The 27,338-nt window shown below is 45.3% G+C and overlaps 1 protein-coding gene across 1 annotated transcript; it reads right to left on the reverse strand.

The window, feature by feature from the left end:
* Nucleotides 1-226: 226 nt before the first annotated feature.
* On the reverse strand, nucleotides 227-27,241 carry LOC148832298 (uncharacterized). Its single transcript, XM_088918116.1, has 32 exons — nucleotides 27,167-27,241; nucleotides 25,936-25,979; nucleotides 25,649-25,724; nucleotides 24,431-24,474; nucleotides 24,144-24,219; nucleotides 22,913-22,956; nucleotides 22,626-22,701; nucleotides 21,408-21,451; nucleotides 21,121-21,196; nucleotides 19,903-19,946; nucleotides 19,616-19,691; nucleotides 18,396-18,439; nucleotides 18,109-18,184; nucleotides 16,890-16,933; nucleotides 16,603-16,678; nucleotides 16,013-16,056; nucleotides 15,740-15,809; nucleotides 15,083-15,126; nucleotides 14,809-14,894; nucleotides 13,006-14,609; nucleotides 11,974-12,957; nucleotides 10,462-11,925; nucleotides 10,150-10,413; nucleotides 8,733-10,101; nucleotides 8,188-8,333; nucleotides 7,321-7,385; nucleotides 6,698-6,855; nucleotides 4,669-5,592; nucleotides 4,072-4,235; nucleotides 2,506-2,570; nucleotides 1,048-1,184; nucleotides 227-732 (listed from the first exon to the last, which is right to left on the reverse strand). Exons 18-32 carry the CDS (start codon nucleotides 15,118-15,120, stop codon nucleotides 566-568), a joined length of 7,635 nt encoding a protein of 2,544 aa, XP_088774242.1. The 5' UTR covers nucleotides 15,121-15,126; nucleotides 15,740-15,809; nucleotides 16,013-16,056; nucleotides 16,603-16,678; nucleotides 16,890-16,933; nucleotides 18,109-18,184; nucleotides 18,396-18,439; nucleotides 19,616-19,691; nucleotides 19,903-19,946; nucleotides 21,121-21,196; nucleotides 21,408-21,451; nucleotides 22,626-22,701; nucleotides 22,913-22,956; nucleotides 24,144-24,219; nucleotides 24,431-24,474; nucleotides 25,649-25,724; nucleotides 25,936-25,979; nucleotides 27,167-27,241; the 3' UTR covers nucleotides 227-565.
* Nucleotides 27,242-27,338: the final 97 nt, after the last annotated feature.

Consider the following 27,338-nt stretch of genomic DNA (forward strand, 5'->3'; position numbering starts at 1 on the left):
GAAACACAAGGTCTCGGTTGTGGAGCCTTCTTCAGGTGTGAGAAAGACGGGGGAGTCGGCAGAGATTATAGAGCACAGGAGAACAAAAGCTGGGCGAGGGGAGGAGAGTGGAGAGAGATGAAGAGGCAGGAAGTCGAAACCTGCGAACGAACAGAGAGGATTAGAAGGAAACGAGGCTGTCGTGGAGAGAAGGGGGACGGAGTGATGAGTCATGTGCAACACGCGTCATTTTTAATCATGCTGCATAATATTTATTTTTACATATTGCACTTTGCCTGAGAATCTCAGGGTACTTTACAATAAAAGAAGACAAAGCAAAAACGGTAGAACCGTGAGCACATATTAACGTATTGAGATCAAGAAAATAAAAAAAACCAGCGTATTAAAGTGAGGTTTAGGAGATGGACTTAAATAATACTTCATTTTGCACCTTAATATCAATACGCTGAAAAACCAAGCGAGCCATATAAAAGGGGTTTCTCTTTCTGCACGTTATATGAAGAAATATTCCACTGATTTTATATATTAAGATTTTTTTAAGCGCTCTTGGGTACGGTGCGAGGCCTCAGGGCGGGCCGTCCAGCTGGGCAGCGCGGGGGAGGACGAGCGCGGCCAGAGTCAGGAGGAGGGTCCAGCGGGCCCTGGCGGTCGCGGTGTGTCCTCCGGAGGCGGGCCTGGCCGGCGCCGTCGTTACCGTTGTGCTCGCCGGGGCTGCTGTGCTGGCTCCCAGCTCTGGTGATGGAAAGCGCAGGAAGAATTGATCAGTGACAGTGGGGAGCCCAGGGGAGGAGAGCGGTGGAGGTGAAAGACGAGACTTTAGCAGGGGTGCCAAGTGAGGTAAACATTTGCTCCGTGACTTTCTTTATATATATATATTAAAAAAAAACGACTTCCCGGCATGATGCCTTTAGAGGTTCGTTTCTTCTGCGACATCTGTGTTGGCTTCTAAGGGGTATATGTTCTCTTAGCGTTTCTACTGAGAAAACACCAAAGGCGCACGTCAGAAGAAGGGTCAGGAGAGAGACGGCGGCACTCCCTCTTTCTTACTTGTTGCCTGTATTGTCATGCTGTTCACTTGCGGAGTGAAGTTCTGCGCCACGTCCTTTAAAGTGTTGGCGATTTCAATGGCGTTGGGAGTGGAGCTCCTGAAATCCAGCTCTGTGGTTGTGATAACGGAGCCTTGCCTGAGCAGAGAAAAGAAGGACAATTCACCACCTCCAGCACGTTGTTTTTCATTAGAGGTACCTTGAATCACTCGTCACAGCCTCTCTGTGGAGTTTTCAATAGCCACTTAATGACCAGTGTCCAAACCCTGTGCCCCCCACTGACCGATTGTAAAATATTTCAGTGTGTTATGTCCGCGATTCAAAAATAGGAATCTCAGTAGTTTTAAAAATGATTTATACCACTCAATCCATTGGGCATTTTTACTGAATATTATTTTAAAATTTTGGATAGCGGGGGGGGAGTTAATCTAAGAGTATACATTTTCCAGACATTTGAGGACATTTTAAGTTAGAGTTCAATTTAATTTCTGAACTGTTCTTGTAATAGTTGGCACTGTTGCCACCTTGCAGCCTGATCTGATCTGAGCAGCCTCACAAGGCTGGGCTTGGCCAGTGCTGGGATGGGTGCCCTCCAGGAACAATCCAGCAATATCCTGTAGTTTTAGTAAACCAGTAGAGAGCGCTCTTCTCTCTAGAGTGCAGTTTCCAATCCAGCGTCCCAGTGTTGTGCCCCTGGATCCTGTCCTGAAGGAGGTGCTGTCCTCTGACACATTAAACCGAGGCCCTGACTATTATGTGGTCAAAGATCCCATGGCTGTTCTTTAGAGAAGAAGTGGTAACTCTAGCTTCTTGGCTAGTTTATATTCTGGGTTTGTCTATTCTGGCTTCAATTTGTGAAGCCAAGTCTCATTTCTCCAGCTTATCTGCTGTCTAATGGAAGCTGTTCAGAGTTAAATGAAGAGCTCTGCACTAGCATTTGAGGAGCAATTCGAGACGGTTTGGGATGGAAGCCACTTAATAAATTCAAGCACATTATTATATTACTGTGAACAATGTTCATATATCATGTGATATTGACACACTAGGACTTTTTAAATGAATGAGACTTCACTCTACTTAACACGGCTAGCTATGATGTCACCTGCTTCCAGAGGCAGACGTGACAGAGATACGATTGGTTGGTACCACTATAATAAATAATCTGGACCAAGTTCGGTCTTCAGAAGCTTAAAACCACAGGTTCAATTGTTCCAGTTAAAGCTGAAAATCTGCTTTTCAATTCAACTTTCTAACAACTGATTCACACTTGAATGAATTTGGTAGTGAATATTTACACCTTGTTATATTATTATATTGTTACACCTAAAGAGAAGCTGTCTAAGTAACACCCACATCAGAGGGAGCTGTGCTCAACTGAGCTGACACTTGAAGACCCAAGTGAAGGCCTGGAGAGTGAAACAGCTGATTGGCCAGCACGTGGCAGAGCTCAAGTCCTTACCTGAATCCTGTCACCTTGGACTGAACGAAGAGAATTCCGTACTTCTTTTTGTAAATCGTATTAAGCTGTTAAAAAAACAAGTTAGAAAGAAGTTAGGACTTTGTAACTTACTCTGTCTACAACAAGGTATCAACTGACAGAGAAAATTAATTTATACTCAAGATCACGTGTTCTTCCTACCAGAATGCAAAACCCCGGTCTTGTCTACATCAGAAGAAATGAATTTGCTGCTTTTACACTGTTTGCTAGTTCTGCTATTTTTGCACCATCTGATCTACTGACTGTACCAGCATCTATATCCTTGATATGAATGAATAAGTACAGTGGTCCTAGCACAAATCCCTGTGGAACATTACATCAGCTGTATGATTAAGAACAGGAGTGGTCCTAATGGAGATCTGTGTGGTCTTCCACTAATTCCATCTTTGATGTACATAAGAGCAGCCATGGTCCTAGTTCGGATCCCTGCAGGTCTTGACTAATTACATCATTCCAAACATAATGTCAGTGCAAACCAGCCAGTGGTTCTGTTGGAGTCCAGATCACCGTCTCTGGTTCTGATGCCTTGTGTTCCGGTCACCAGCTCCTACTCCTGGAGTTCTGGCCATATACCCAGACACGGTACTGAAGAGGGTCTGACCCCTGATTAGACTTCCTGGCCATTGCAGGAAGGGTGAACAGCCTTGCATGGTTTTGTAGCGACTGTCCTGGACGTGTCACAATTTTATCCATCATCCATCTTAGGCCAAGTGCTTTGGGTCAGTCTTCGGCTTTGCCAGATGTTGAATTCTGGACCGAACTAAGAGAAGGCTGGTCATAGTGGGACCTGCGGCAGGTGTAGTTACTTCCCACTTCTGTGCTTTAATTATTGAGACTGTAGTGCCGTGCACTCTAAAATGTAGATTGGCTGACAGAAATGCACTCGTGTGCCCCTTGCGACATGGTTACTTGGTCAGCTTGGCATCACAGGTACAGAACGTTGACTGTGGACTGCTGTAAAATATACCCTCATGGGGAAAAACAAACCAGTGGACTTCTAGATTGACGAAATCCCAAAGTCCCAAAGACAGTAGTCCAGTATGGAGAGAGAAGGCATTCTGGAAATTCTGCACGTACATGTGGGATTGTTTAACTCACTGGGGTTAACTCACTTTAAAAAAAGTTGCCTTCACCCAGCCAGACTGCACCTAAAAGTCTAACCAAACGTTATAGGACTCTGAAACAGAAAACAAGCGGTCACGAGTCTGCAGACACAGTGCCATCTTTTGGGTTTGAGAGGAAGTGGTTTCCCCATCCTTTTCGCAAAACACTGGTGTGAAACAACATTCCCTGCTTGTTTGCATAAAACATTCCATTTGCATAAAGCAATGAGTTGATCCACCTTAAGGAGCCACTGTTACTGGTAACAAGGGGAAGAACAATCTGAATAAGAGACAGACTGCAAATCCTGCTGCCTGTGTTCTTTTGAGGAGCTCAGTGGAGACACTGTCGCCCCTCCTCCTGCCTGCAGTCATTTCTAGTCATCCAGCTCTTCAGTGTTAAATAATCCAAAAAGAGCCAACCTACCTGTTTTGTAACATTCAGTTCCAATCCCTTGTATTGTGTTGAGTTGGGGTCATTCAGCCCTGGCTCAAACGACATTATAAGGCTGAACACTAGTGCAAATCTCGTCAGATCTGTGGGTATAGATGGCGTTGTTGGGGCTGTAGTTGTTTCTGTAATCTTTGTCGCTGTTCACGGGAAAAACAATATAAATTGTATATTTATATAAAGAGATATAAATTGTTGCATGTGACTAAAGTCAATGCACAAATCAGACTGCAGTGAAACATCACTCTACTACTATAAAGAAAATGATTTTTTTCAAACGTTTTAAGGAAAGTGTGAATAAAACAAAACAACATTAATCAAATAAATAAATGTTAAGTGACAAATACTAATTAGATTGAGCGATTTCTCCAGAGTGCTAGTGATAACTGCTGACATTGAGGTTGTGCTTGGCATGTAATTATATAAATGTTTATTTGTTATTTAAACTATAAAGCACTTATGCAATCAGGCTTAAAGTCAGTGTATGTGTTTACAGATGAAAACAAACTTGACATCGATCCTGTGCCTGTACAAAGCTGATCTGCTTGACCTGGGTTAACTGAGCGAACTTACCTGTAGTTCTGGCTGAAGTAGAAGTTGTAGATGTAATAGTAGATTTGGATGGGGTTGTAGTAGGTGTTGCAGAAGAAATATCTGTTTTAGGTGTGGTTGTAGGAGTAATTGTAGGCGTTGTAGATGTGTTAGTAGCATGAGGTGTGGTTGTAGGAGTAATTGTAGGCGTTGTAGATGTGTTAGTAGCATGAGGTGTGGTTGTAGGAGTAATTGTAGGCGTTGTAGATGTGTTAGTAGCATGAGGTGTGGTTGTAGGAGTAATTGTAGGTGTTGTAGATGTGTCAGTAGCATGAGGGGTGTTTGTAGGAGTAATTGTAGGTGTTGTAGATGATTCAGTAGCATGAGATGTGGTTGTAGGAGTAATTGTAGGTGTTGTAGATGATTCAGTAGCATGAGATGTGGTTGTAGGAGTAATTGTAGGTGTTGTAGATGTGTTAGTACCATGAGGTGTGGTTGTAGGGGTAATTGTAGGTGTTGTAGATGATTCAGTAGCATGAGGTGTGGTTGTAGGAGTAATTGTAGGTGTTGTAGATGTATCAGTAGCATGAGGTGTGGTTGTAGGAGTAATTGTAGGTGTTGTAGATCTGTCAGTAGCATGAGGTGTGGTTGTAAGAGTAATTGTAGGTGTTGTAGATGTGTCAGTAGCATGAGGTGTGGTTGTAAGAGTAATTGTAGGTGTTGTAGATGATTCAGTAGCATGAGGTGTGGTTGTAGGAGTAATTGTAGGCGTTGTAGATGTGTTAGTAGCATGAGGGGTGGTTGTAGGAGTGATTGTAGGCGTTGTAGATGTGTCAGTAGCATGAGGGGTGGTTGTAGGAGTAATTGTTGGTGAATTGGTTGGAGTAGTGGTGGTAGGTTGTGTAGTAGTGGATGGAAGTGGAGTTGTAAGAAGAGTTGTAGGGACTGCTGTGCTTGTTTCCATTTCTGGTGATAGAACGTGAAACAATAATTAGTGACACTCAAAAGCAGAGGACATTACAGTTGTAGATCTAAAAGACTAGATGTTAGCAGGGACTGAAACTAAACTTCTTCCTGTCATGATGTACTTTAGGTTAACTTGTTTTGAAAGGTCTACTATACTGTATATTCTTGTCTAACCATTATTCTCTTAACAATAATAATAACAATAATAATAGTAATCAAAGTATCTTTTCAAAGCACTTTACTGGAAAATTAAAAACAAAACAAAAGAAGGTACTGAGGTGCCAAGCAATTACAGCAATATAGGTGAGTATGAGGATTTAGAAGTCAGAACGAAGGGTGGTGCAGTAATTCTAGAAAATTACAAATGTGCTGACCAGTTTTTCCTCTACAGTCAGTGACGGAATAGGACATAGTCTGGTGATATTTCTAGGGTGGAAGCAGATGGTTTTTCAACATTTTGCACATGGGGGTCAAACGTCAAGCCTGGATCCAATTTCACCTCCAAATTCTTCAGTTTAGATTGTAATGCAAGTACTGTGTCATCTAGGATTTTAGGTCAAGATGCAATTAGAGAGTGAAAAACCAGCTACTTCATTGTCAGGTTAAGTATGGACATAGATTTGAGTATCTCTGGCATAGAAATGATAATTCAGACTGTAATTTTATTGGCTGACCAATTTGGAACATGTAAATGCTGAATGGTTGGGGGCCAAGTATCGGGCCCTGAGGAACACCAGACTTAAACACAGCTTCAGACCTGAAACCCCCAAGAGAGAAAGTGTCAGCAGTGATGTCAGAAACTCCACATACAGTCTCAAGATGAAAAAATATGATGCCATGATTAACTATCAAAAGCAACACTGAGGTCAAGGAGAATAAGGATAGACGGAGAATCTGCAGTCATAAGATTGTAAATGACTTTAACAAGGGCATTGTCTGTGCTGTGTAATTGTCTGAAACCAGATTAGAGGGGGTTGAAGAGGGGATTTGCAATGAGGCTGGTGTTTAATTGAATTACACTAGCACTTTCTGAAGATTTTGCAAGCTAGTTCTACTGAGAGATTGCAAAGTGAAGTGAAAGATGGCCATGCTGCTTCTTCCTTACGTGTTGCCTGGATTGCTGAGGTGTTCAGTGGCAGAGTAAAGTTGGTGAGATTGGAGTTATCACTCGCTTCCACAAGAGTTTCGACTATAGCAGTGGTGTTAGGAGTTGTGTTTGAGCTCCTGAATTCCAGCTGTGTGTCTGCGATAACAGATCCTGGCCTGTGCGGAGAAAAGAAGGAGATTTAGCTCACCTCCCACAGCCTTTTATCACAGGTGTGAACTGTGTTAACACTGATGCCACAGTCTCTGAGGATTTACTGAGTGATCGAAAGTCAAGTGGACCAGTGTCCTCCCACTGACTTCTAATTTTAAATGATTGTATTGGGTGATATCTATTATTTGAAAACAGAAATTGTAGTAACTTTAAAACCGACCTGTTTTTCTGGATATCTTTAGACATTATGCCTGCAAAAACTGATTCAAACCTGAATGAATTTGGTAATGAATAGTTAAGGAATGAGTCCCACTGTTACACCACAGCAAAAAACAAACTGTAGGTCTAAGTAATTTCAAAATTAGAGGGAATTGTGCTCGATTGAATGAAACCTACAAGACATGAGTAAGTAGAGGGCAAGAGAGTGACTCAGCTGACTGGTCAACGCTCAGCAGAATGTACGTCCTTACCTGAATCCTAACAGAAGGGTGCGAATGAAAATAGATCCATACTTCCTTCTGTACACAAAATCAAGCTGCAAGTAAAAAAGAAACACGTTTGAATTTTGTGGATTACTCCACATCGGCTGTCCCTCAACTAAGAGAACAAATTTGATACCAATGTAATGCAAATTTGAATTTGATATCAATGTGAGACTCTTAAGTTTATTTATTTACTTTGTTTGAAACTGCAAGATCTGTGATTTTTCTCCTGGCAGCATCACAGGAATTGTGTGAGAAATGTACATCAGTATTTCCAGAGTGTAACAGCCCTCTAATGGTCCTCAAAGGATGGTGTTACCCTGAAGATTTGCGCCTGTGCAATTCCTTTCCATCACCTCATATCTGAGTATGACAGTTGTGAAGGAATCTCTGGGTAAAGATCGTGACCAAAACCCTCCTGTTTCTGTCTCTTTTGTCTTCCTGAAGAACCACTCCCAGAATCCCAGTGTACATTAAATCTCACAGAATGTGAAGAAAATTTGATATACCTTTGTTTTAGTATGGGTTGATTTTTGTGATATTCTGTTTATTTGCATTATCATTATTTCACCTAAAATGTTAGCAAGAGGGTGAGGAATCCCAAACCAAAGACACACTGCAAACCATGCTACTTCTGAAATATCCAGCTGTTCATCCTAGACTTTTGAGTTGCTTAGACTTAGACTCTTGCATTTATTTCTTAACTTTGACTTGACTTTCTTACTTGCTGTCTAGAATGCTTGTACTAGTCGGTTTCTGATAATCTGTGGAGCAGTATTAAATAAACCTTCACCCAGCTGTATACCTGATACGGCTGGACTGTTACTGTTGGCAGAGGGACCCATTGATACCTACCTGTATTGTAATAGTCACTGCCAATTCCTGAAATTCCTTAGAGGAGCGGTCGCTCAGCTGAGGCACGAAATTCATTGCCATGCTGAACACCAGTTCAAATATTGTTGAAACTACAGGTGCAGGTGTTGTTGTTGTGGATGTCACTGCTCGAAGAAAAGACAATGGGAAATATAAACTCTTGTGTGCAAATTTATTAAGGTCAGTGACCAAATCAGATTGCATTAATCTTTAACAGTTAATTAAAAAAAATACATTTGTAATAGGGAATATGGCAATCACACATAACAAAGTTTATCAGATAAGATATTGCATACTTAATGAAAACTAAGAATCATAATGCATGACCCAAATCTAATCACAGTGCTGGTAATACCTCTTAAAATTGAGTGTTTGGCTAGACGTGTATATACTGTATATATCAATGTTTACTTGTTCTTTTAATGTTAAAGCACTTATCCAGTCAGTGTTGAAGTGACAAATGAGATATTCATTCTGTGATTTTACAAAGCAGATCAGTTTGCCTTACATTACCTGAGCAGACTTACCTGTTGTTTTGGTTGTAGTAGGAGTGGTAGTTTTGGTGGTGGTAGGTGTTGTAGTAGGAGTGGTAGTTTTGGTGGTGGTAGGTGTTGTAGTAGGAGTGGTAGTTTTGGTGGTAGTAGGTGTTGTAGTTGGAGTGGAAATTTTGGTGGTAGTAGGTGATGTAGTTGGAGTGGTAGTTTTGGTGGTAGTAGCTGTTGTAGTAGGAGTGGTAGTTTTGGTGGTAGTAGCTGTTGTAGTAGGAGTGGTAGTAGGTGTTGAAGTAGGAGTGGTAGTTTTGGTGGTATTAGGTGTTGTAGTAGGAGTCGTAGTTTTGGTGGTATTAGGTGTTGTAGTAGGAGTGGTAGTTTTGGTGGTAGTAGGTGTTGTAGTTGGAGTGGAAGTTTTGGTGGTAGTAGCTGTTGTAGTAGGAGTCATAGTTTTGGTGGTATTAGGTGTTGTAGTAGGAGTGGTAGTGTTGGTGGTAGTAGGAGTGGTAGTTTTGGTGGTAGTAGGTGTTGTAGTTGGAGTCGTAGTTTTGGTGGTAGTAGGTGTTGTAGTTGGAGTCGTAGAGGAGGCCTCAGGTGTGGTTGTAGAGGGAGCCTCAGGTGTGGTTGTAGAGGGAGCCTCAGGTGTGGTTGTAGAGGGGACCTCAGGCGTGGTTGTAGAGGGAGACTCTGGCGTGGTTGTCGAGGGGACCTCAGGCATGGTTGTCGAGGGGACCTCAGGTGTGGTTGTCGAGGGGACCTCAGGCGTGGTTGTAGAGGGAGCCTCAGGCGTGGTTGTAGAGGGAGCCTCAGGCGTGGTTGTAGAGGGGACCTCAGGCGTGGTTGTAGAGGGGGCCTCAGCTGTGGTTTTGGAGGGGGCCTCAGGCGTGGTTGTAGAGGGGACCTCAGGCGTGGTTGTCGAGGGAGCTTCAGGCGTGGTTGTCGAGGGGACCTCAGGCGTGGTTGTAGAGGGGACCTCAGGCGTGGTTGTAGAGGGGACCTCAGGCGGGGTTGTCGAGGGGGCCTGAGGCGTGGTTGTCGAGGGGGCCTGAGGCGTGGTTGTCGAGGGGACCTCGGGCGTGGTTGTGGAGGGGGCCTCGGGCGTGGTTGTGGAGGGGGCCTCGGGCGTGGTTGTGGAGGGGACCTCGGGCGGGGTTGTCGAGGGGGCCTGAGGCGTGGTTGTCGAGGGGACCTCGGGCGTGGTTGTCGAGGGGGCCTCGGGCGTGGTTGTCGAGGGGGCCTCGGGCGTGGTTGTGGAGGGGGCCTCGGGCGTGGTTGTGGTGGGGGCCTGAGGCGTGGTTGTAGAGGGGACCTCGGGCGTGGTTGTAAAGGGGACCTCGGGCGTGGTTGTAGAGGGGGCCTGAGGCGTGGTTGTAGAGGGGACCTCGGGCGTGGTTGTGGAGGGGGCCTGAGGCGTGGTTGTGGAGGGGGCCTGAGGCGTGGTTGTGGAGGGGACCTCTGGCGTGGTTGTAAAGGGGACCTCGGGCGTGGTTGTAGAGGGGGCCTGAGGCGTGGTTGTAGAGGGGACCTCAGGAGTGGTTGTGGAGGGGACGTCCGGCGTGGTTGTTGAGGGAGCCTCAGGCGTGGTTGTGGAGGGAGCCTCAGGGGTGGTTGTGGAGGGGGCCTGAGGCGTGGTTGTGGAGGGGGCCTGAGGCGTGGTTGTGGAGGGGACCTCAGGCGTGGTTGTGGAGGGAGCCTCAGGCGTGGTTGTGGAGGGGGCCTGAGGCGTGGTTGTGGAGGGGGTCTGAGGCGTGGTTGTGGAGGGGGCCTCGGGCGTGGTTGTCGAGGGGGCCTCGGGCGTGGTTGTGGAGGGGGCCTCGGGCGTGGCTGTGGAGGGGGCCTGAGGCGTGGTTGTGGAGGGGGCCTGAGGCGTGGTTGTGGAGGGGACCTCAGGCGTGGTTGTGGAGGGGGCCTGAGGCGTGGTTGTAGAGGGGGCCTGAGGCGTGGTTGTGGAGGGGGCCTGAGGCGTGGTTGTGGAGGGAGTCTCAGGCGTGGTTGTGGAGGGAGCCTCAGGGGTGGTTGTGGAGAGGGCCTGAGGCGTGGTTGTGGAGAGAGCCTCAGGCGTGGTTGTGGAGGGGGCCTGAGGCGTGGTTGTGGAGGGGGCCTGAGGCGTGGTTGTAGAGGGGGCCTCAGCTGTGGTTTTGGAGGGGGCCTCAGGCGTGGTTGTAGAGGGGGCCTGAGGCGTGGCTGTGGAGGGGGCCTCAGGCGTGGCTGTGGAGGGGGCCTCAGGCGTGGCTGTGGAGGGGGCTTCAGGCGTGGTTGTGGAGGGAGCCTCAGGGGTGGTTGTGGAGGGGGCCTGAGGCGTGGTTGTGGAGGGGGCCTGAGGCGTGGTTGTCGAGGGGACCTCAGGCGTGGTTGTCGAGGGGGCCTGAGGCGTGGTTTTGGAGGGGGTCTGAGGCGTGGTTGTGGAGGGGGCCTCGGGCGTGGTTGTCGAGGGGGCCTCGGGCGTGGCTGTGGAGGGGGCCTGAGGCGTGGTTGTGGAGGGGACGTCCGGCGTGGTTGTGGAGGGGGCCTGAGGCGTGGTTGTGGAGGGGGCCTGAGGCGTGGTTGTGGAGGGAGCCTGAGGCGTGGTTGTGGAGGGGACGTCCGGCGTGGTTGTGGAGGGGGCCTGAGGTGTGGTTGTGGAGGGGGCCTGAGGCGTGGTTGTGGAGGGAGCCTGAGGCGTGGTTGTGGAGGGGGCCTGAGGCGTGGCTGTGGAGGGGGCCTGAGGCGTGGCTGTGGAGGGGGCCTGAGGCGTGGTTGTGGAGAGAGCCTCAGGCGTGGTTGTGGAGGGGGCCTGAGGCGTGGTTGTAGAGGGGGCCTCGGGCGTGGTTGTGGAGGGGGCCTCGGGCGTGGTTGTGGAGGGGGCCTCGGGCGTGGCTGTGGAGGGGGCCTGAGGCGTGGCTGTGGAGGGGGCCTGAGGCGTGGTTGTGGAGGGAGTCTCAGGCGTGGTTGTGGAGGGAGCCTCAGGGGTGGTTGTGGAGAGAGCCTCAGGCGTGGTTGTGGAGGGGGCCTCAGGCGTGGTTGTAGACGGGGCCTCAGGCGTGGTTGTAGAGGGGGCCTCAGGCGTGGCTGTGGAGGGGGCCTGAGGCGTGGCTGTGGAGGGGGCCTGAGGCGTGGCTGTGGAGGGGGCTTCAGGCGTGGTTGTGGAGGGAGCCTCAGGGGTGGTTGTGGAGGGGGCCTGAGGCGTGGTTGTGGAGGGGGCCTGAGGCGTGGTTGTCGAGGGGACCTCAGGCGTGGTTGTGGAGGGGGCCTGAGGCGTGGTTGTGGAGGGGGTCTGAGGCGTGGTTGTGGAGGGGGCCTCGGGCGTGGTTGTCGAGGGGGCCTCGGGCGTGGCTGTGGAGGGGGCCTGAGGCGTGGTTGTGGAGGGGACGTCCGGCGTGGTTGTGGAGGGGGCCTGAGGCGTGGTTGTGGAGGGAGCCTGAGGCGTGGTTGTGGAGGGGACGTCCGGCGTGGTTGTGGAGGGGGCCTGAGGCGTGGTTGTGGAGGGGGCCTGAGGCGTGGCTGTGGAGGGGGCCTGAGGCGTGGTTGTGGAGGGAGCCTCAGGCGTGGTTGTGGAGAGAGCCTCAGGCGTGGTTGTGGAGGGGGCCTGAGGCGCGGTTGTAGAGGGGGCCTGAGGCGCGGTTGTGGAGGGAGCCTGAGGCGTGGTTGTGGAGGGGACGTCCGGCGTGGTTGTGGAGGGGGCCTGAGGTGTGGTTGTGGAGGGGGCCTGAGGCGTGGTTGTGGAGGGAGCCTGAGGCGTGGTTGTGGAGGGGGCCTGAGGCGTGGCTGTGGAGGGGGCCTGAGGCGTGGCTGTGGAGGGGGCCTGAGGCGTGGTTGTGGAGAGAGCCTCAGGCGTGGTTGTGGAGGGGGCCTGAGGCGTGGTTGTAGAGGGGGCCTCGGGCGTGGTTGTGGAGGGGGCCTCGGGCGTGGCTGTGGAGGGGGCCTGAGGCGTGGCTGTGGAGGGGGCCTGAGGCGTGGTTGTGGAGGGAGTCTCAGGCGTGGTTGTGGAGGGAGCCTCAGGGGTGGTTGTGGAGAGAGCCTCAGGCGTGGTTGTGGAGGGGGCCTCAGGCGTGGTTGTAGACGGGGCCTCAGGCGTGGTTGTAGAGGGGGCCTCAGGCGTGGCTGTGGAGGGGGCCTGAGGCGTGGCTGTGGAGGGGGCCTGAGGCGTGGCTGTGGAGGGGGCTTCAGGCGTGGTTGTGGAGGGAGCCTCAGGGGTGGTTGTGGAGGGGGCCTGAGGCGTGGTTGTGGAGGGGGCCTGAGGCGTGGTTGTCGAGGGGACCTCAGGCGTGGTTGTGGAGGGGGCCTGAGGCGTGGTTGTGGAGGGGGTCTGAGGCGTGGTTGTGGAGGGGGCCTCGGGCGTGGTTGTCGAGGGGGCCTCGGGCGTGGCTGTGGAGGGGGCCTGAGGCGTGGTTGTGGAGGGGACGTCCGGCGTGGTTGTGGAGGGGGCCTGAGGCGTGGTTGTGGAGGGAGCCTGAGGCGTGGTTGTGGAGGGGACGTCCGGCGTGGTTGTGGAGGGGGCCTGAGGCGTGGTTGTGGAGGGGGCCTGAGGCGTGGCTGTGGAGGGGGCCTGAGGCGTGGTTGTGGAGGGAGCCTCAGGCGTGGTTGTGGAGAGAGCCTCAGGCGTGGTTGTGGAGGGGGCCTGAGGCGCGGTTGTAGAGGGGGCCTGAGGCGCGGTTGTGGAGGGGGCCTGAGGCGTGGTTGTGGAGGGAGCCTCGGGCGTAGTTGTCGAGGGGGCCTCGGGCGTGGTTGTAGAGGGGGCCTCGGGCGTGGCTGTGGAGGGGGCCTGAGGCGTGGTTGTGGAGGGGACGTCCAGCGTGGTTGTGGAGAGGGCCTGAGGCGTGGTTGTGGAGAGAGCCTCAGGCGTGGTTGTGGAGGGGACGTCCGGTGTGGTTGTGGAGAGAGCCTCAGGCGTGGTTGTGGAGGGGGCCTGAGGCGTGGTTATAGAGGGAGCCTCAGGTGTGGTTGTAGAGGGGGCCTGAGGCGTGGTTGTAGAGGGGGCCTCAGGCGTGGTTGTAGAGGGGGCCTCAGCTGTGGTTGTGGAGGGGGCCTCAGGCGTGGCTGTAGAGGGGGCCTCAGGCGTGGCTGTAGAGGGGGCCTGAGGCGTAGCTGTAGAGGGGGCCTGAGGCGTGGTTGTGGAGGGGGCCTCAGGGGTGGTTGTGGAGGGAGCCTCAGGGGTGGTTGTGGAGGGGGCCTGAGGCGTGGTTGTGGAGGGAGCTTCAGGCGTGGTTGTAGAGGGGGCCTGAGGCGTGATTTTGGAGGGGGCCTGAGGCGTGGTTGTGGAGGGGGCCTGAGGCGTGGTTGTGGAGGGGACCTCAGGCGTGGTTGTGGAGGGGACGTCCGGCGTGGTTGTGGAGAGAGCCTCAGGCGTGGTTGTGGAGGGGGCCTGAGGCGTGGTTGTGGAGGGGGCCTGAGGCGTGGTTGTGGAGGGGGCCTGAGGCGTGGTTGTAGAGGGGGCCTCAGCTGTGGTTTTGGAGGGGGCCTCAGGCGTGGTTGTAGAGGGGGCCTCAGGCGTGGCTGTAGAGGGGACCTCAGGCGTGGTTGTGGACGGGGCCTGAGGCGTGGTTGTGGAGGGGGCCTCAGGCGTGATTGTGGAGGGGACGTCCGGCGTGGTTGTGGAGGGGGCCTCAGGCGTGGTTGTGGAGGGAGCCTCAGGGGTGGTTGTGGAGGGGGCCTGAGGCGTGGTTGTGGAGGGAGCTTCAGGCGTGGTTGTAGAGGGGGCCTCAGGCGTGGTTGTGGAGGGGACGTCCGGCGTGGTTGTGGAGGGGACGTCCGGCGTGGTTGTGGAGAGAGCCTGAGGCGTGGTTGTGGAGGGGGCCTGAGGCGTGGTTGTGGAGGGGGCCTGAGGCGTGGTTGTAGAGGGGGCCTCAGAAGTGGTTGGATTGGGGGCAGCTGTGGTTGTAGTGTTAACCGGAATTGTGGTTGTAGAAGTTCCTTTGGTTGTCTCCAGTTTCAGTCCTATATTCGTGAAAATTGAACATTAAGACAAAATATATATTTCATATTTAGAAGGTCAGTGAATATTTCAGGGAAGAGCACTATCCTTATAGTGAGATGTAATATTAGAGTGTGTTAAATTAGCCTTCCTTCTATGCTTGCTGTCTACTTGGTGTTAGTAATAATCAGATAGTCACACTGTCGGGAAGGTGAAACCTACCTCTTAGGGTCATAGTTACATGGACAGCAGTCACGTTTTGGAAGATCAGTGATTCAGCAGTCGTCGGTAGAAAGACATGCAGAGTTCTGAGGAGTAAGACGGAGAGCACAATCAGTTAACTAAAATGTAAGTGATGATTTCATAGCCTGTAGTACAATATGTTGTTATTTTTAGAATATTGATCATTTTTGGAGACCTGAGGGTTTCTCTCATTCACTTGCTGTCACAAATAATCAAGACTGTGCAGTTGCTACTAAATATGGAGAGAACGTACTTCAGTGTTTCAGGAGGAGGGGACACCACTGTAGTCATAGTCTCCTGTGATAGGAAGAGAAATGAGAATGGACATGAAATGAGGACTTGAGGACACGGTCGTTTTGATGTACAATACTGTAGTTCTCAAAGAGTGATCAGAGGAGAAACTCTGACACATTGTAAAGCTCCTCATTTTCTCACTTTGCACCTTGGATGATTCCTGTCTGTGGCTCAGGAGATGTTTACACATCAAACGTTCCAAACATAGACATACGTCAGAGGCAGGCATTATGCCCAGCTCTATTAAAAATAAAATACGGGAATTTGGCTCACACAATCGTTCTATCTCTGATACCCTTGTGTACAGTTCAAACCCATGTGAGAATCCTACATTCGAGTCCATCGCCTGGTGCCATCATCACACAGGAGCTTTATATAAGTCATTGAGGCGCTTGTTGCAGATCGTTGTCATTACACTTCTGACTCCTTCATGGGAAATTCAAAAACAATTTTAGAAGACAACTGTATGGAATTAAAAAAACACTCCTTGCATTAACGGTGTTAACAAAACGAATGGGATCAAACAAACGGAACATGAGTCTCACACGCAATACTGGTTCAGTACAACATGAAGGAGGTAGGAAACAAAGTGTAAGGATTGAAACTCTCTCCTTACTGTTGGCCTTGTAGTGGTGGAAGTAAAAGGTTCTTCTTCTCCTGAACCTGAAGAGCGATTGTCCTCAATTCTGTGAAGAGGAGAAGCAGTAGAATCAAGCAACCTGGAAAAAAATAACTTGCTTTTTGGTTTGACAAATAGGAAGACTGTAATTGCGAGGTACTTCCTAGAGGTGTTTGTTAGTCCACTTACCCGAATATAACACAAACAGATGATGAGCAGTTTATCAGCATAGAATTACACACTTGAAAAAGAGCAAGTGACATAACTTACATCCGTGTTGTTGGAGAGGTGGTCACTCTTGTAGTCGTAGTTGGCTGTGAGAGGCATGGAAATGGGCACAAAAGAGAGAGAGATGAGGACAGAGCTGGGACATTCAACGGAGAATAGTACACTGTCTTCATTTTGTTCTTTTTTATCACAAATTCAAAAGAGTGTTTTAAGAACAAGCATGTACTGTAGGTTTAGTACAGTATGTATATATTCTGACTGAATATAGTTTAAAGTGGAACCGCGCCCCATATTTTTTACTATTGAACTAGTAATTAACAATGGAAACAGTATTCAAAAATCACAATGTGGGTGTCTCAGTAATATATGATACCACTTGAATTCACTGTCCACTGCTAAGGACACAATCTATATGGTCCACTCCTTACTTTAACTGTGGACCTTGTAGCAACTAGGCACACGTTGGATTTTAACATTTAAAATGACACAGCAGAGAAAATAAAATAAATTAAAAAGAACGTGTATTCAAGAAGGAGAATGTGGATCTCCCAGTGACCTGTAATACCCGTTCAGTTTGATATTCTGTACAGTGGTAAGGACCCAAAGTATGTAGTTTCAGAACCACTCCTTACTTTAGCTGTGGACCTTGTAGTAACTGGGATGTAGGGCTCTTCTATCCCTGAATCTGTAACATTGTCACGCTTAGTTCTGTGAAGAGAGACAGAGAACAAGAGTGGGATCAGTCAACCTGGCAAAATGTTTCTTACATCTGGTTTTTGAATTGAGAACCTTTGAAATTGAGAGATGTTATATTTGTAGTTGTTACTCCTCCATCAGTGTACAGCATACAGCTATATCAGAGCAGTTTATTATCAGAATGGAACTATACACTTGTATATGAGCTAGTGACATCACTTACGTGTGTGTTGTTGAAGTGGTGGTCACTCTTGTAGTCGTAGTCGGCTGTGAGAGGGATGGAAATGGGCACAAAGGAGACAGAGAGGCAATGTTGAGGACAGAGCACAAGTGTAAACAAAGAAGAATTCTAAACATCTTACTCTCAGGATACAGATAGTCAATAATTAGTAATAAATCACTTTGGTGCATGTTTTCCTTACTGACATGTCTTGAAATTATATCATTTCTTAGAGCACCTAATGTAAAAGTGCTATATAGGATAGGTGTGTACCTTTGCCTTTATTCGATGAATCCAGGAATCAATAGAGAATATTCCACTCTCTTCATATTATTTTGTTTAGCATAAATGTAAGAGAGTATTTGAAGGACAGCCCTCTACGTTAAGTACGTATATATTCTGATTTCTTCTAATTTAAAGTAGAACCAATCCCCATTTTGTAATATTTAACCAATGTCAGACATACATTTTAAAATTCAAAATGACCCATGTAAATATATTTCTTGAGCAAGAGGAGCGATAATGACTGACATATAAGGGACCCAGTATGGTTCCCTGTGGAACACCAGAAATACATTTTTCCGTCTGCATATGCACATATATCAACAGAAATAATACTTTGATGCTCAGAGAGGTAACATTAAAACAATAACAGTAACACAGCTGTAGAACAACCTCTCTATCCACGTAGCTGGAATGCCCTCATTTACAGAACAAAAGGCTACATTGGGACATGAAAGAGTTAATGAAGATCCTGCACCTGAATCTGTTTACACGAGAAGATCAATAGCTGCTTTAAGAGGGGCGGACTGAATACTGTTGAATATTTGAGAAATCTCTTAAAGGTTTGAAAAGTGTTTATTCACTGCATCCGCAATTTGTGATATCTTCAGAATACAACATCATTGCCTAATGTCTGCATAAGACGAGGAAATGCAGACTGGGGCTGAACTGAACTCCTTCTATAGTATTACAGCCAGGATTTGTTGCGAACTGTATAGAAAGTAGTACGACTCAACACTGCACATCGTCATTTTGAGCCAAAGGACTAATTCATTATACTCAGTGCGAAGTGATCGGGACACAGACACAGCAGAGAAATTAAAAAGAAGAAGTATTCAAGGAGAATGTGGATCTCCCAGTGATCTGTAATACCTGTTCAGTATGATATTCTATACACTGGTAAGGACCCAAAGTATGTAGTTTCAGAACCACTCCTTACTTTAGCTGTGGACCTTGTAGTAACTGGGATGTAGGGCTCTTCTATCCCTGAATCTGTAACATTGTCACGCTTAGTTCTGTGAAGAGAGACAGAGAACAAGAGTGGGATCAGTCAACCTGACAAAATGTTTCTTACATTTGGTTTTTGAATTGAGAACCTTTGAAATTGAGGGACGCTATATTTGTAGTTGTTGCTCCTCCATCAGTGTACAGCATACAGCTATATCTGAGCAGTTTATTATCAGAATGAAACTATACACTTGTATATGAGCTAATGACACCACTTACGTGCGTGTTGTTGAAGTGGTGGTCACTCTTGTAGTCGTAGTCGGCTGCGAGAGGGATGGAAATGGGCACAAAGGAGACAGTGAGACAATGTTGAGGACAATGTTGAAGAAGAGTTCTAAACATTTTACACTCAGCGTACAGATAGTCAATAATTAGTAATAAGTCACTTTGGTGCATGTTTTCCTTACTAACTTGTCTTGAAATCATATCATTGCTTACAGCACCTAATGTAAAAGTGCTATACAGTGTAAATAGGATAGGTGTGTACCTTTGCCTTTATTCGATGAATCCAGGAATCAACAGAGAATATTCCACTGTCTTCATATTATTTTGTTTAGCATAAATGTAAGAGAGTATTTGAAGGACAGCCCTCTACGTTAAGTATGTATATATTCTGATTTCTTCTAATTTAAAGTAGAACCAATCCCCATTTTGTAATATTTAACCAATGTCAGACATACATTTTAAAATTCAAAATGACCCATGTAATTATATATCTTGAGCAAGGGGAGTGATAATGACTGAAATATAAGGGACCCAGTATGGATCCCTGTGGAACACCAGACATACATTTTTCCATCTGCATATGCACATATATCAACAGAAATAATACTTTGATGCTCAGAGAGGTAACATTAAAACAATAACAGTAACACAGCTGTAGAACAACCTCTCTGTCCACGTAACTGGAATGCCCTCATTTACAGAACAGAAGGCTGCATTGGGACATGAAAGAGTTAATGAAGATCCTGCACCTGAATCTGTTTACACGAGAAGATCAATAGCTGCTTTAAGAGGGGCGGACTGAATAATATTGAATATTTGAGAAATCTCTTAAAGGTTTGAAAAGTGTTTGTTCACTGCATCCGCAATTTGTGATATCTTCAGAATACAACATCATTGCCTAATGTCTGCATAAGACAAGGAAATGCAGACTGGGGCTGAACTGAACTCCTTCTATAGTATTACAGCCAGGATTTGTTGCGAACTGTATAGAAAGTAGTACGACTCAACACTGCACATCGTCATTGTGAGCCAAAGGACTAATTCATTATACTCAGTGCGAAGTGATCGGGACACAGACACAGCAGAAAAATTAAAAAGAAGAAGTATTCAAGAAGGAGAATGTGGGTCTCCCAGTGACCTGTAATACCCGTTCAGTTTGATATTCTGTACAGTGATAAGGACCCAAAGTATGTAGTTTCAGAACCGCTCCTTACTTTAGCTGTGGACCTTGTAGTAACTGGGATGTAGGGCTCTTCTATCCCTGAATCTGTAACATTGTCACGCTTAGTTCTGTGAAGAGAGACAGAGAACAGGAGTGGGATCAGTCAACCTGGCAAAATGTTTCTTACATTTGGTTTTTGAATTGAGAACCTTTGAAATTGAGGGACGTTATATTTGTAGTTGTTACTCCTCCATCAGTGTACAGCACACAGCTATATCTGAGCAGTTTATTATCAGAATGAAACTATACACTTGTATAAGAGCTAATGACACCACTTACGTGTGTGTTGTTGAAGTGGTGGTCACTCTTGTAGTCGTAGTCGGCTGCGAGAGGGATGGAAATGGGCACAAAGGAGACAGAGAGACAATGTTGAAGAATGTTGAAGAAGAGTTCTAAACATTTTACACTCAGCGTACAGATAGTCAATAATTAGTAATAAGTCACTTTGGTGCATGTTTTCCTTACTAACTTGTCTTGAAAACATATCATTGCTTACAGCACCTAATGTAAAAGTGCTATACAGTGTAAATAGGATAGGTGTGTACCTTTGCCTTTATTCGATGAATCCAGGAATCAACAGAGAATATTCCACTGTCTTCATATTATTTTGTTTAGCATAAATGTAAGAGAGTATTTGAAGGACAGCCCTCTACGTTAAGTATGTATATATTCTGATTTCTTCTAATTTAAAGTATAACCAATCCCCATTTTGTAATATTTAACCAATGTCAGACATACATTTTAAAATTCAAAATGACCCATGTAATTATATATCTTGAGCAAGGGGAGTGATAATGACTGAAATATAAGGGACCCAGTATGGATCCCTGTGGAACACCAGACATACATTTTTCCATCTGCATATGCACATATATCAACAGAAATAATACTTTGATGCTCAGAGAGGTAACATTAAAACAATAACAGTAACACAGCTGTAGAACAACCTCTCTGTCCACGTAACTGGAATGCCCTCATTTACAGAACAGAAGGCTGCATTGGGACATGAAAGAGTTAATGAAGATCCTGCACCTGAATCTGTTTACACGAGAAGATCAATAGCTGCTTTAAGAGGGGCGGACTGAATAATATTGAATATTTGAGAAATCTCTTAAAGGTTTGAAAAGTGTTTGTTCACTGCATCCGCAATTTGTGATATCTTCAGAATACAACATCATTGCCTAATGTCTGCATAAGACAAGGAAATGCAGACTGGGGCTGAACTGAACTCCTTCTATAGTATTACAGCCAGGATTTGTTGCGAACTGTATAGAAAGTAGTACGACTCAACACTGCACATCGTCATTGTGAGCCAAAGGACTAATTCATTATACTCAGTGCGAAGTGATCGGGACACAGACACAGCAGAAAAATTAAAAAGAAGAAGTATTCAAGAAGGAGAATGTGGGTCTCCCAGTGACCTGTAATACCCGTTCAGTTTGATATTCTGTACAGTGGTAAGGACCCAAAGTATGTAGTTTCAGAACCGCTCCTTACTTTAGCTGTGGACCTTGTAGTAACTGGGATGTAGGGCTCTTCTATCCCTGAATCTGTAACATTGTCACGCTTAGTTCTGTGAAGAGAGACAGAGAACAGGAGTGGGATCAGTCAACCTGGCAAAATGTTTCTTACATTTGGTTTTTGAATTGAGAACCTTTGAAATTGAGGGACGTTATATTTGTAGTTGTTACTCCTCCATCAGTGTACAGCACACAGCTATATCTGAGCAGTTTATTATCAGAATGAAACTATACACTTGTATAAGAGCTAATGACACCACTTACGTGTGTGTTGTTGAAGTGGTGGTCACTCTTGTAGTCGTAGTCGGCTGCGAGAGGGATGGAAATGGGCACAAAGGAGACAGAGAGACAATGTTGAAGAATGTTGAAGAAGAGTTCTAAACATTTTACACTCAGCGTACAGATAGTCAATAATTAGTAATAAGTCACTTTGGTGCATGTTTTCCTTACTAACTTGTCTTGAAATCATATCATTGCTTACAGCACCTAATGTAAAAGTGCTATACAGTGTAAATAGGATAGGTGTTTACCTTTGCCTTTATTCGATGAATCCAGGAATCAACAGAGAATATTCCACTCTCTTCATATTATTTTGTTTAGCATAAATGTAAGAGAGTATTTGAAGGACAGCCCTCTACGTTAAGTACGTATATATTCTGATTTCTTCTAATTTAAAGTAGAACCAGTCCCCATTTTGTAATATTTAACCAATGTCAGACATACATTTTAAAATTCAAAATTACCCATGTAATTATATTTCTTGAGCAAGGGGATCGATAATGACTGAAATATAAGGGACCCAGTATGGATCCCTGTGGAACACCAGACATACATTTTTCCATCTGCATATGCACATATATCAACAGAAATAATACTTTGATGCTCAGAGAGGTAACAATAAAACAATAACAGTAACACAGCTGTAGAACAACCTCTCTGTCCACGTAACTGGAATGCCCTCATTTATAGAAGAGAAGGCTGCATTGGGACATGAAAGAGTTAATGAAGATCCTGCACCTGAATCTGTTTACACGAGAAGATCAATAGCTGCTTTAAGAGGGGCGGACTGAATTATATTGAATATTTGAGAAATCTCTTAAAGGTTTGAAAAGTGTTTGTTCACTGCATCCGCAATTTGTGATATCTTCAGAATACAACATCATTGCCTAATGTCTGCATAAGACAAGGAAATGCAGACTGGGGCTGAACTGAACTCCTTCTATAGTATTACAGCCTGGATTTGTTGCGAACTGTATAGGAAGCAGTACAACTCAACACTGCACATCGTCATTTTGAGCCAATGGACTAATTTATTATACTCAGTGCCAAGTGATCGGGACACAGACACAGCAGAGAAATTAAAAAGAAGAAGTATTCAAGAAGGAGAATGTGGGTCTCCCAGTGACCTGTAATACCCGTTCAGTTTGATATTCTGTACAGTGGTAAGGACCCAAAGTATGTAGTTTCAGAACCGCTCCTTACTTTAGCTGTGGACCTTGTAGTAACTGGGATGTAGGGCTCTTCTATTCCTGAATCTGTAACATCGTCACGCTTAGTTCTGTGATGAGAGACAGAGAACAAGAGTGGGATCAGTCAACCTGGCAAAATGTTTCTTACATTTGGTTTTTGAATTGAGAACCTTTGAAATTGAGGGACGTTATATTTGTAGTTGTTACTCCTCCATCAGTGTACAGCATACAGCTATATCTGAGCAGTTTATTATCAGAATGAAACTATAAACTTGTATATGAGCTAGTGACATCACTTACGTGTGTGTTGTCGAAGTGGTGGTCACTCTTGTAGTCGTAGTCGGCTGCGAGAGGGATGGAAATGGGCACAAAGGAGACAGAGAGACAATGTTGAGGACAGAGCACAAGTGTAAACAAGGAACAATTGTAAACATTTTACTCTCAGGATACAGATAGTCAATAATTAGTAATAAGTCACTTTGGTGCATGTTTTCCTTACTAACGTGTCTTGAAATCATATCATTGCTAACAGCACCTAATGTAAAAGTGCTATACAGTGTAAATAGGATAGGTGTGTACCTTTGCCTTTATTCGATGAATCCAGGAATCAACAGAGAATATTCCACTGTCTTCATATTATTTTGTTTAGCATAAATGTAAGAGAGTATTTGAAGGACAGCCCTCTACGTTAAGTATGTATATATTCTGATTTCTTCTAATTTAAAGTAGAACCAATCCCCATTTTGTAATATTTAACCAATGTCAGACATACATTTTAAAATTCAAAATGACCCATGTAAATATATATCTTGAGCAAGGGGAGTGATAATGACTGAAATATTAGGGACCCAGTATGGATCCCTGTGGAACACCAGACATACATTTTTCCATCTGCATATGCACATATATCAACAGAAATAATACTTTGATGCTCAGAGAGGTAACATTAAAACAATAACAGTAACACAGCTGTAGAACAACCTCTCTGTCCACGTAACTGGAATGCCCTCATTTACAGAACAGAAGGCTGCATTGGGACATGAAAGAGTTAATGAAGATCCTGCACCTGAATCTGTTTACACGAGAAGATCAATAGCTGCTTTAAGAGGGGCGGACTGAATAATATTGAATATTTGAGAAATCTCTTAAAGGTTTGAAAAGTGTTTGTTCACTGCATCCGCAATTTGTGATATCTTCAGAATACAACATCATTGCCTAATGTCTGCATAAGACAAGGAAATGCAGACTGGGGCTGAACTGAACTCCTTCTATAGTATTACAGCCAGGATTTGTTGCGAACTGTATAGAAAGTAGTACGACTCAACACTGCACATCGTCATTGTGAGCCAAAGGACTAATTCATTATACTCAGTGCGAAGTGATCGGGACACAGACACAGCAGAAAAATTAAAAAGAAGAAGTATTCAAGAAGGAGAATGTGGGTCTCCCAGTGACCTGTAATACCCGTTCAGTTTGATATTCTGTACAGTGGTAAGGACCCAAAGTATGTAGTTTCAGAACCGCTCCTTACTTTAGCTGTGGACCTTGTAGTAACTGGGATGTAGGGCTCTTCTATCCCTGAATCTGTAACATTGTCACGCTTAGTTCTGTGAAGAGAGACAGAGAACAGGAGTGGGATCAGTCAACCTGGCAAAATGTTTCTTACATTTGGTTTTTGAATTGAGAACCTTTGAAATTGAGGGACGTTATATTTGTAGTTGTTACTCCTCCATCAGTGTACAGCACACAGCTATATCTGAGCAGTTTATTATCAGAATGAAACTATACACTTGTATAAGAGCTAATGACACCACTTACGTGTGTGTTGTTGAAGTGGTGGTCACTCTTGTAGTCGTAGTCGGCTGCGAGAGGGATGGAAATGGGCACAAAGGAGACAGAGAGACAATGTTGAAGAATGTTGAAGAAGAGTTCTAAACATTTTACACTCAGCGTACAGATAGTCAATAATTAGTAATAAGTCACTTTGGTGCATGTTTTCCTTACTAACGTGTCTTGAAATCATATCATTGCTTACAGCACCTAATGTAAAAGTGCTATACAGTGTAAATAGGATAGGTGTGTACCTTTGCCTTTATTCGATGAATCCAGGAATCAACAGAGAATATTCCACTGTCTTCATATTATTTTGTTTAGCATAAATGTAAGAGAGTATTTGAAGGACAGCCCTCTACGTTAAGTATGTATATATTCTGATTTCTTCTAATTTAAAGTAGAACCAATCCCCATTTTGTAATATTTAACCAATGTCAGACATACATTTTAAAATTCAAAATGACCCATGTAATTATATTTCTTGAGCAAGGGGAGCGATAATGACTGAAATATAAGGGACCCAGTATGGATCCCTGTGGAACACCAGACATACATTTTTCCATCTGCATATGCACATATATCAACAGAAATAATACTTTGATACTCAGAGAGGTAACATTAAAACAGTAACAGTAACACAGCTGTAGAACAACCTCTCTGTCCACGTAACTGGAATGCCCTCATTTACAGAACAAAAGGCTACATTGGGACATGAAAGAGTTAATGAAGATCCTGCACCTGAATCTGTTTACACGAGAAGATCAATAGCTGCTTTAAGAGGGGCGGACTGAATAATGTTGAATATTTGAGAAATCTCTTAAAGGTTTGAAAAGTGTTTGTTCACTGCATCCGCAATTTGTGATATCTTCAGAATACAACATCATTGCCTAATGTCTGCATAAGACAAGGAAATGCAGACTGGGGCTGAACTGAACTCCTTCTATAGTATTACAGCCTGGATTTGTTGCGAACTGTATAGGAAGCAGTACGACTCAACACTGCACATCGTCATTTTGAGCCAATGGACTAATTTATTATACTCAGTGCGAAGTGATCGGGACACAGACACAGCAGAAAAATTAAAAAGAAGAAGTATTCAAGAAGGAGAATGTGGGTCTCCCAGTGACCTGTAATACCCATTCAGTTTGATATTCTGTACAGTGGTAAGGACCCAAAGTATGTAGTTTCAGAACCGCTCCTTACTTTAGCTGTGGACCTTGTAGTAACTGGGATGTAGGGCTCTTCTATTCCTGAATCTGTAACATCGTCACGCTTAGTTCTGTGAAGAGAGACAGAGAACAAGAGTGGGATCAGTCAACCTGGCAAAATGTTTCTTACATTTGGTTTTTGAATTGAGAACCTTTGAAATTGAGGGACGTTATATTTGTAGTTGTTACTCCTCCATCAGTGTACAGCATACAGCTATATCTGAGCAGTTTATTATCAGAATGAAACTATAAACTTGTATATGAGCTAGTGACATCACTTACGTGTGTGTTGTCGAAGTGGTGGTCACTCTTGTAGTCGTAGTCGGCTGCGAGAGGGATGGAAATGGGCACAAAGGAGACAGAGAGACAATGTTGAGGACAGAGCACAAGTGTAAACAAGGAACAATTGTAAACATTTTACTCTCAGGATACAGATAGTCAATAATTAGTAATAAGTCACTTTGGTGCATGTTTTCCTTACTAACGTGTCTTGAAATCATATCATTGCTAACAGCACCTAATGTAAAAGTGCTATACAGTGTAAATAGGATAGGTGTGTACCTTTGCCTTTATTCGATGAATCCAGGAATCAACAGAGAATATTCCACTGTCTTCATATTATTTTGTTTAGCATAAATGTAAGAGAGTATTTGAAGGAAAGCCCTCTACGTCAAGTATGTATATATTCTGATTTCTTCTAATTTAAAGTAGAACCAATCCCTATTTTGTAATATTTAACCAATGTCAGACATACATTTTAAAATTCAAAATGACCCATGTAATTATATATCTTGAGCAAGGGGAGTGATAATGACTGAAATATAAGGGACCCAGTATGGATCCCTGTGGAACACCAGACATACATTTTTCCATCTGCATATGCACATATATCAACAGAAATAATACTTTGATGCTCAGAGAGGTAACATTAAAACAATAACAGTAACACAGCTGTAGAACAACCTCTCTGTCCACGTAACTGGAATGCCCTCATTTACAGAACAGAAGGCTGCATTGGGACATGAAAGAGTTAATGAAGATCCTGCACCTGAATCTGTTTACACGAGAAGATCAATAGCTGCTTTAAGAGGGGCGGACTGAATAATATTGAATATTTGAGAAATCTCTTAAAGGTTTGAAAAGTGTTTGTTCACTGCATCCGCAATTTGTGATATCTTCAGAATACAACATCATTGCCTAATGTCTGCATAAGACAAGGAAATGCAGACTGGGGCTGAACTGAACTCCTTCTATAGTATTACAGCCAGGATTTGTTGCGAACTGTATAGAAAGTAGTACGACTCAACACTGCACATCGTCATTGTGAGCCAAAGGACTAATTCATTATACTCAGTGCGAAGTGATCGGGACACAGACACAGCAGAAAAATTAAAAAGAAGAAGTATTCAAGAAGGAGAATGTGGGTCTCCCAGTGACCTGTAATACCCGTTCAGTTTGATATTCTGTACAGTGGTAAGGACCCAAAGTATGTAGTTTCAGAACCGCTCCTTACTTTAGCTGTGGACCTTGTAGTAACTGGGATGTAGGGCTCTTCTATCCCTGAATCTGTAACATTGTCACGCTTAGTTCTGTGAAGAGAGACAGAGAACAGGAGTGGGATCAGTCAACCTGGCAAAATGTTTCTTACATTTGGTTTTTGAATTGAGAACCTTTGAAATTGAGGG

The sequence above is a fragment of the Atractosteus spatula genome, chromosome 6 (assembly GCF_055471065.1).
Source record: "Atractosteus spatula isolate fAtrSpa1 chromosome 6, fAtrSpa1.hap1, whole genome shotgun sequence".
Classification (NCBI taxonomy): Eukaryota; Metazoa; Chordata; class Actinopteri; order Semionotiformes; family Lepisosteidae; genus Atractosteus; species Atractosteus spatula.

Bases quoted from the DNA above. Each gene is read 5' to 3' on its own strand.
- LOC148832298 (XM_088918116.1), bottom strand. From the start codon at position 15,120: ATGACTACAGTGGTGTCCCCTCCTCCTGAAACACTGAA. The intron at 11,926-11,973 runs GCCCCCTCCACA...ACCACGCCTCAG, and splicing joins CCTCGACAACCACGCCCGAG to GCCCCCTCCACAACCACGCC. The intron at 8,334-8,732 runs GTAAGTCTGCTC...CTTTTCTTCGAG, and splicing joins TACTACAACCAAAACAACAG to CAGTGACATCCACAACAACA.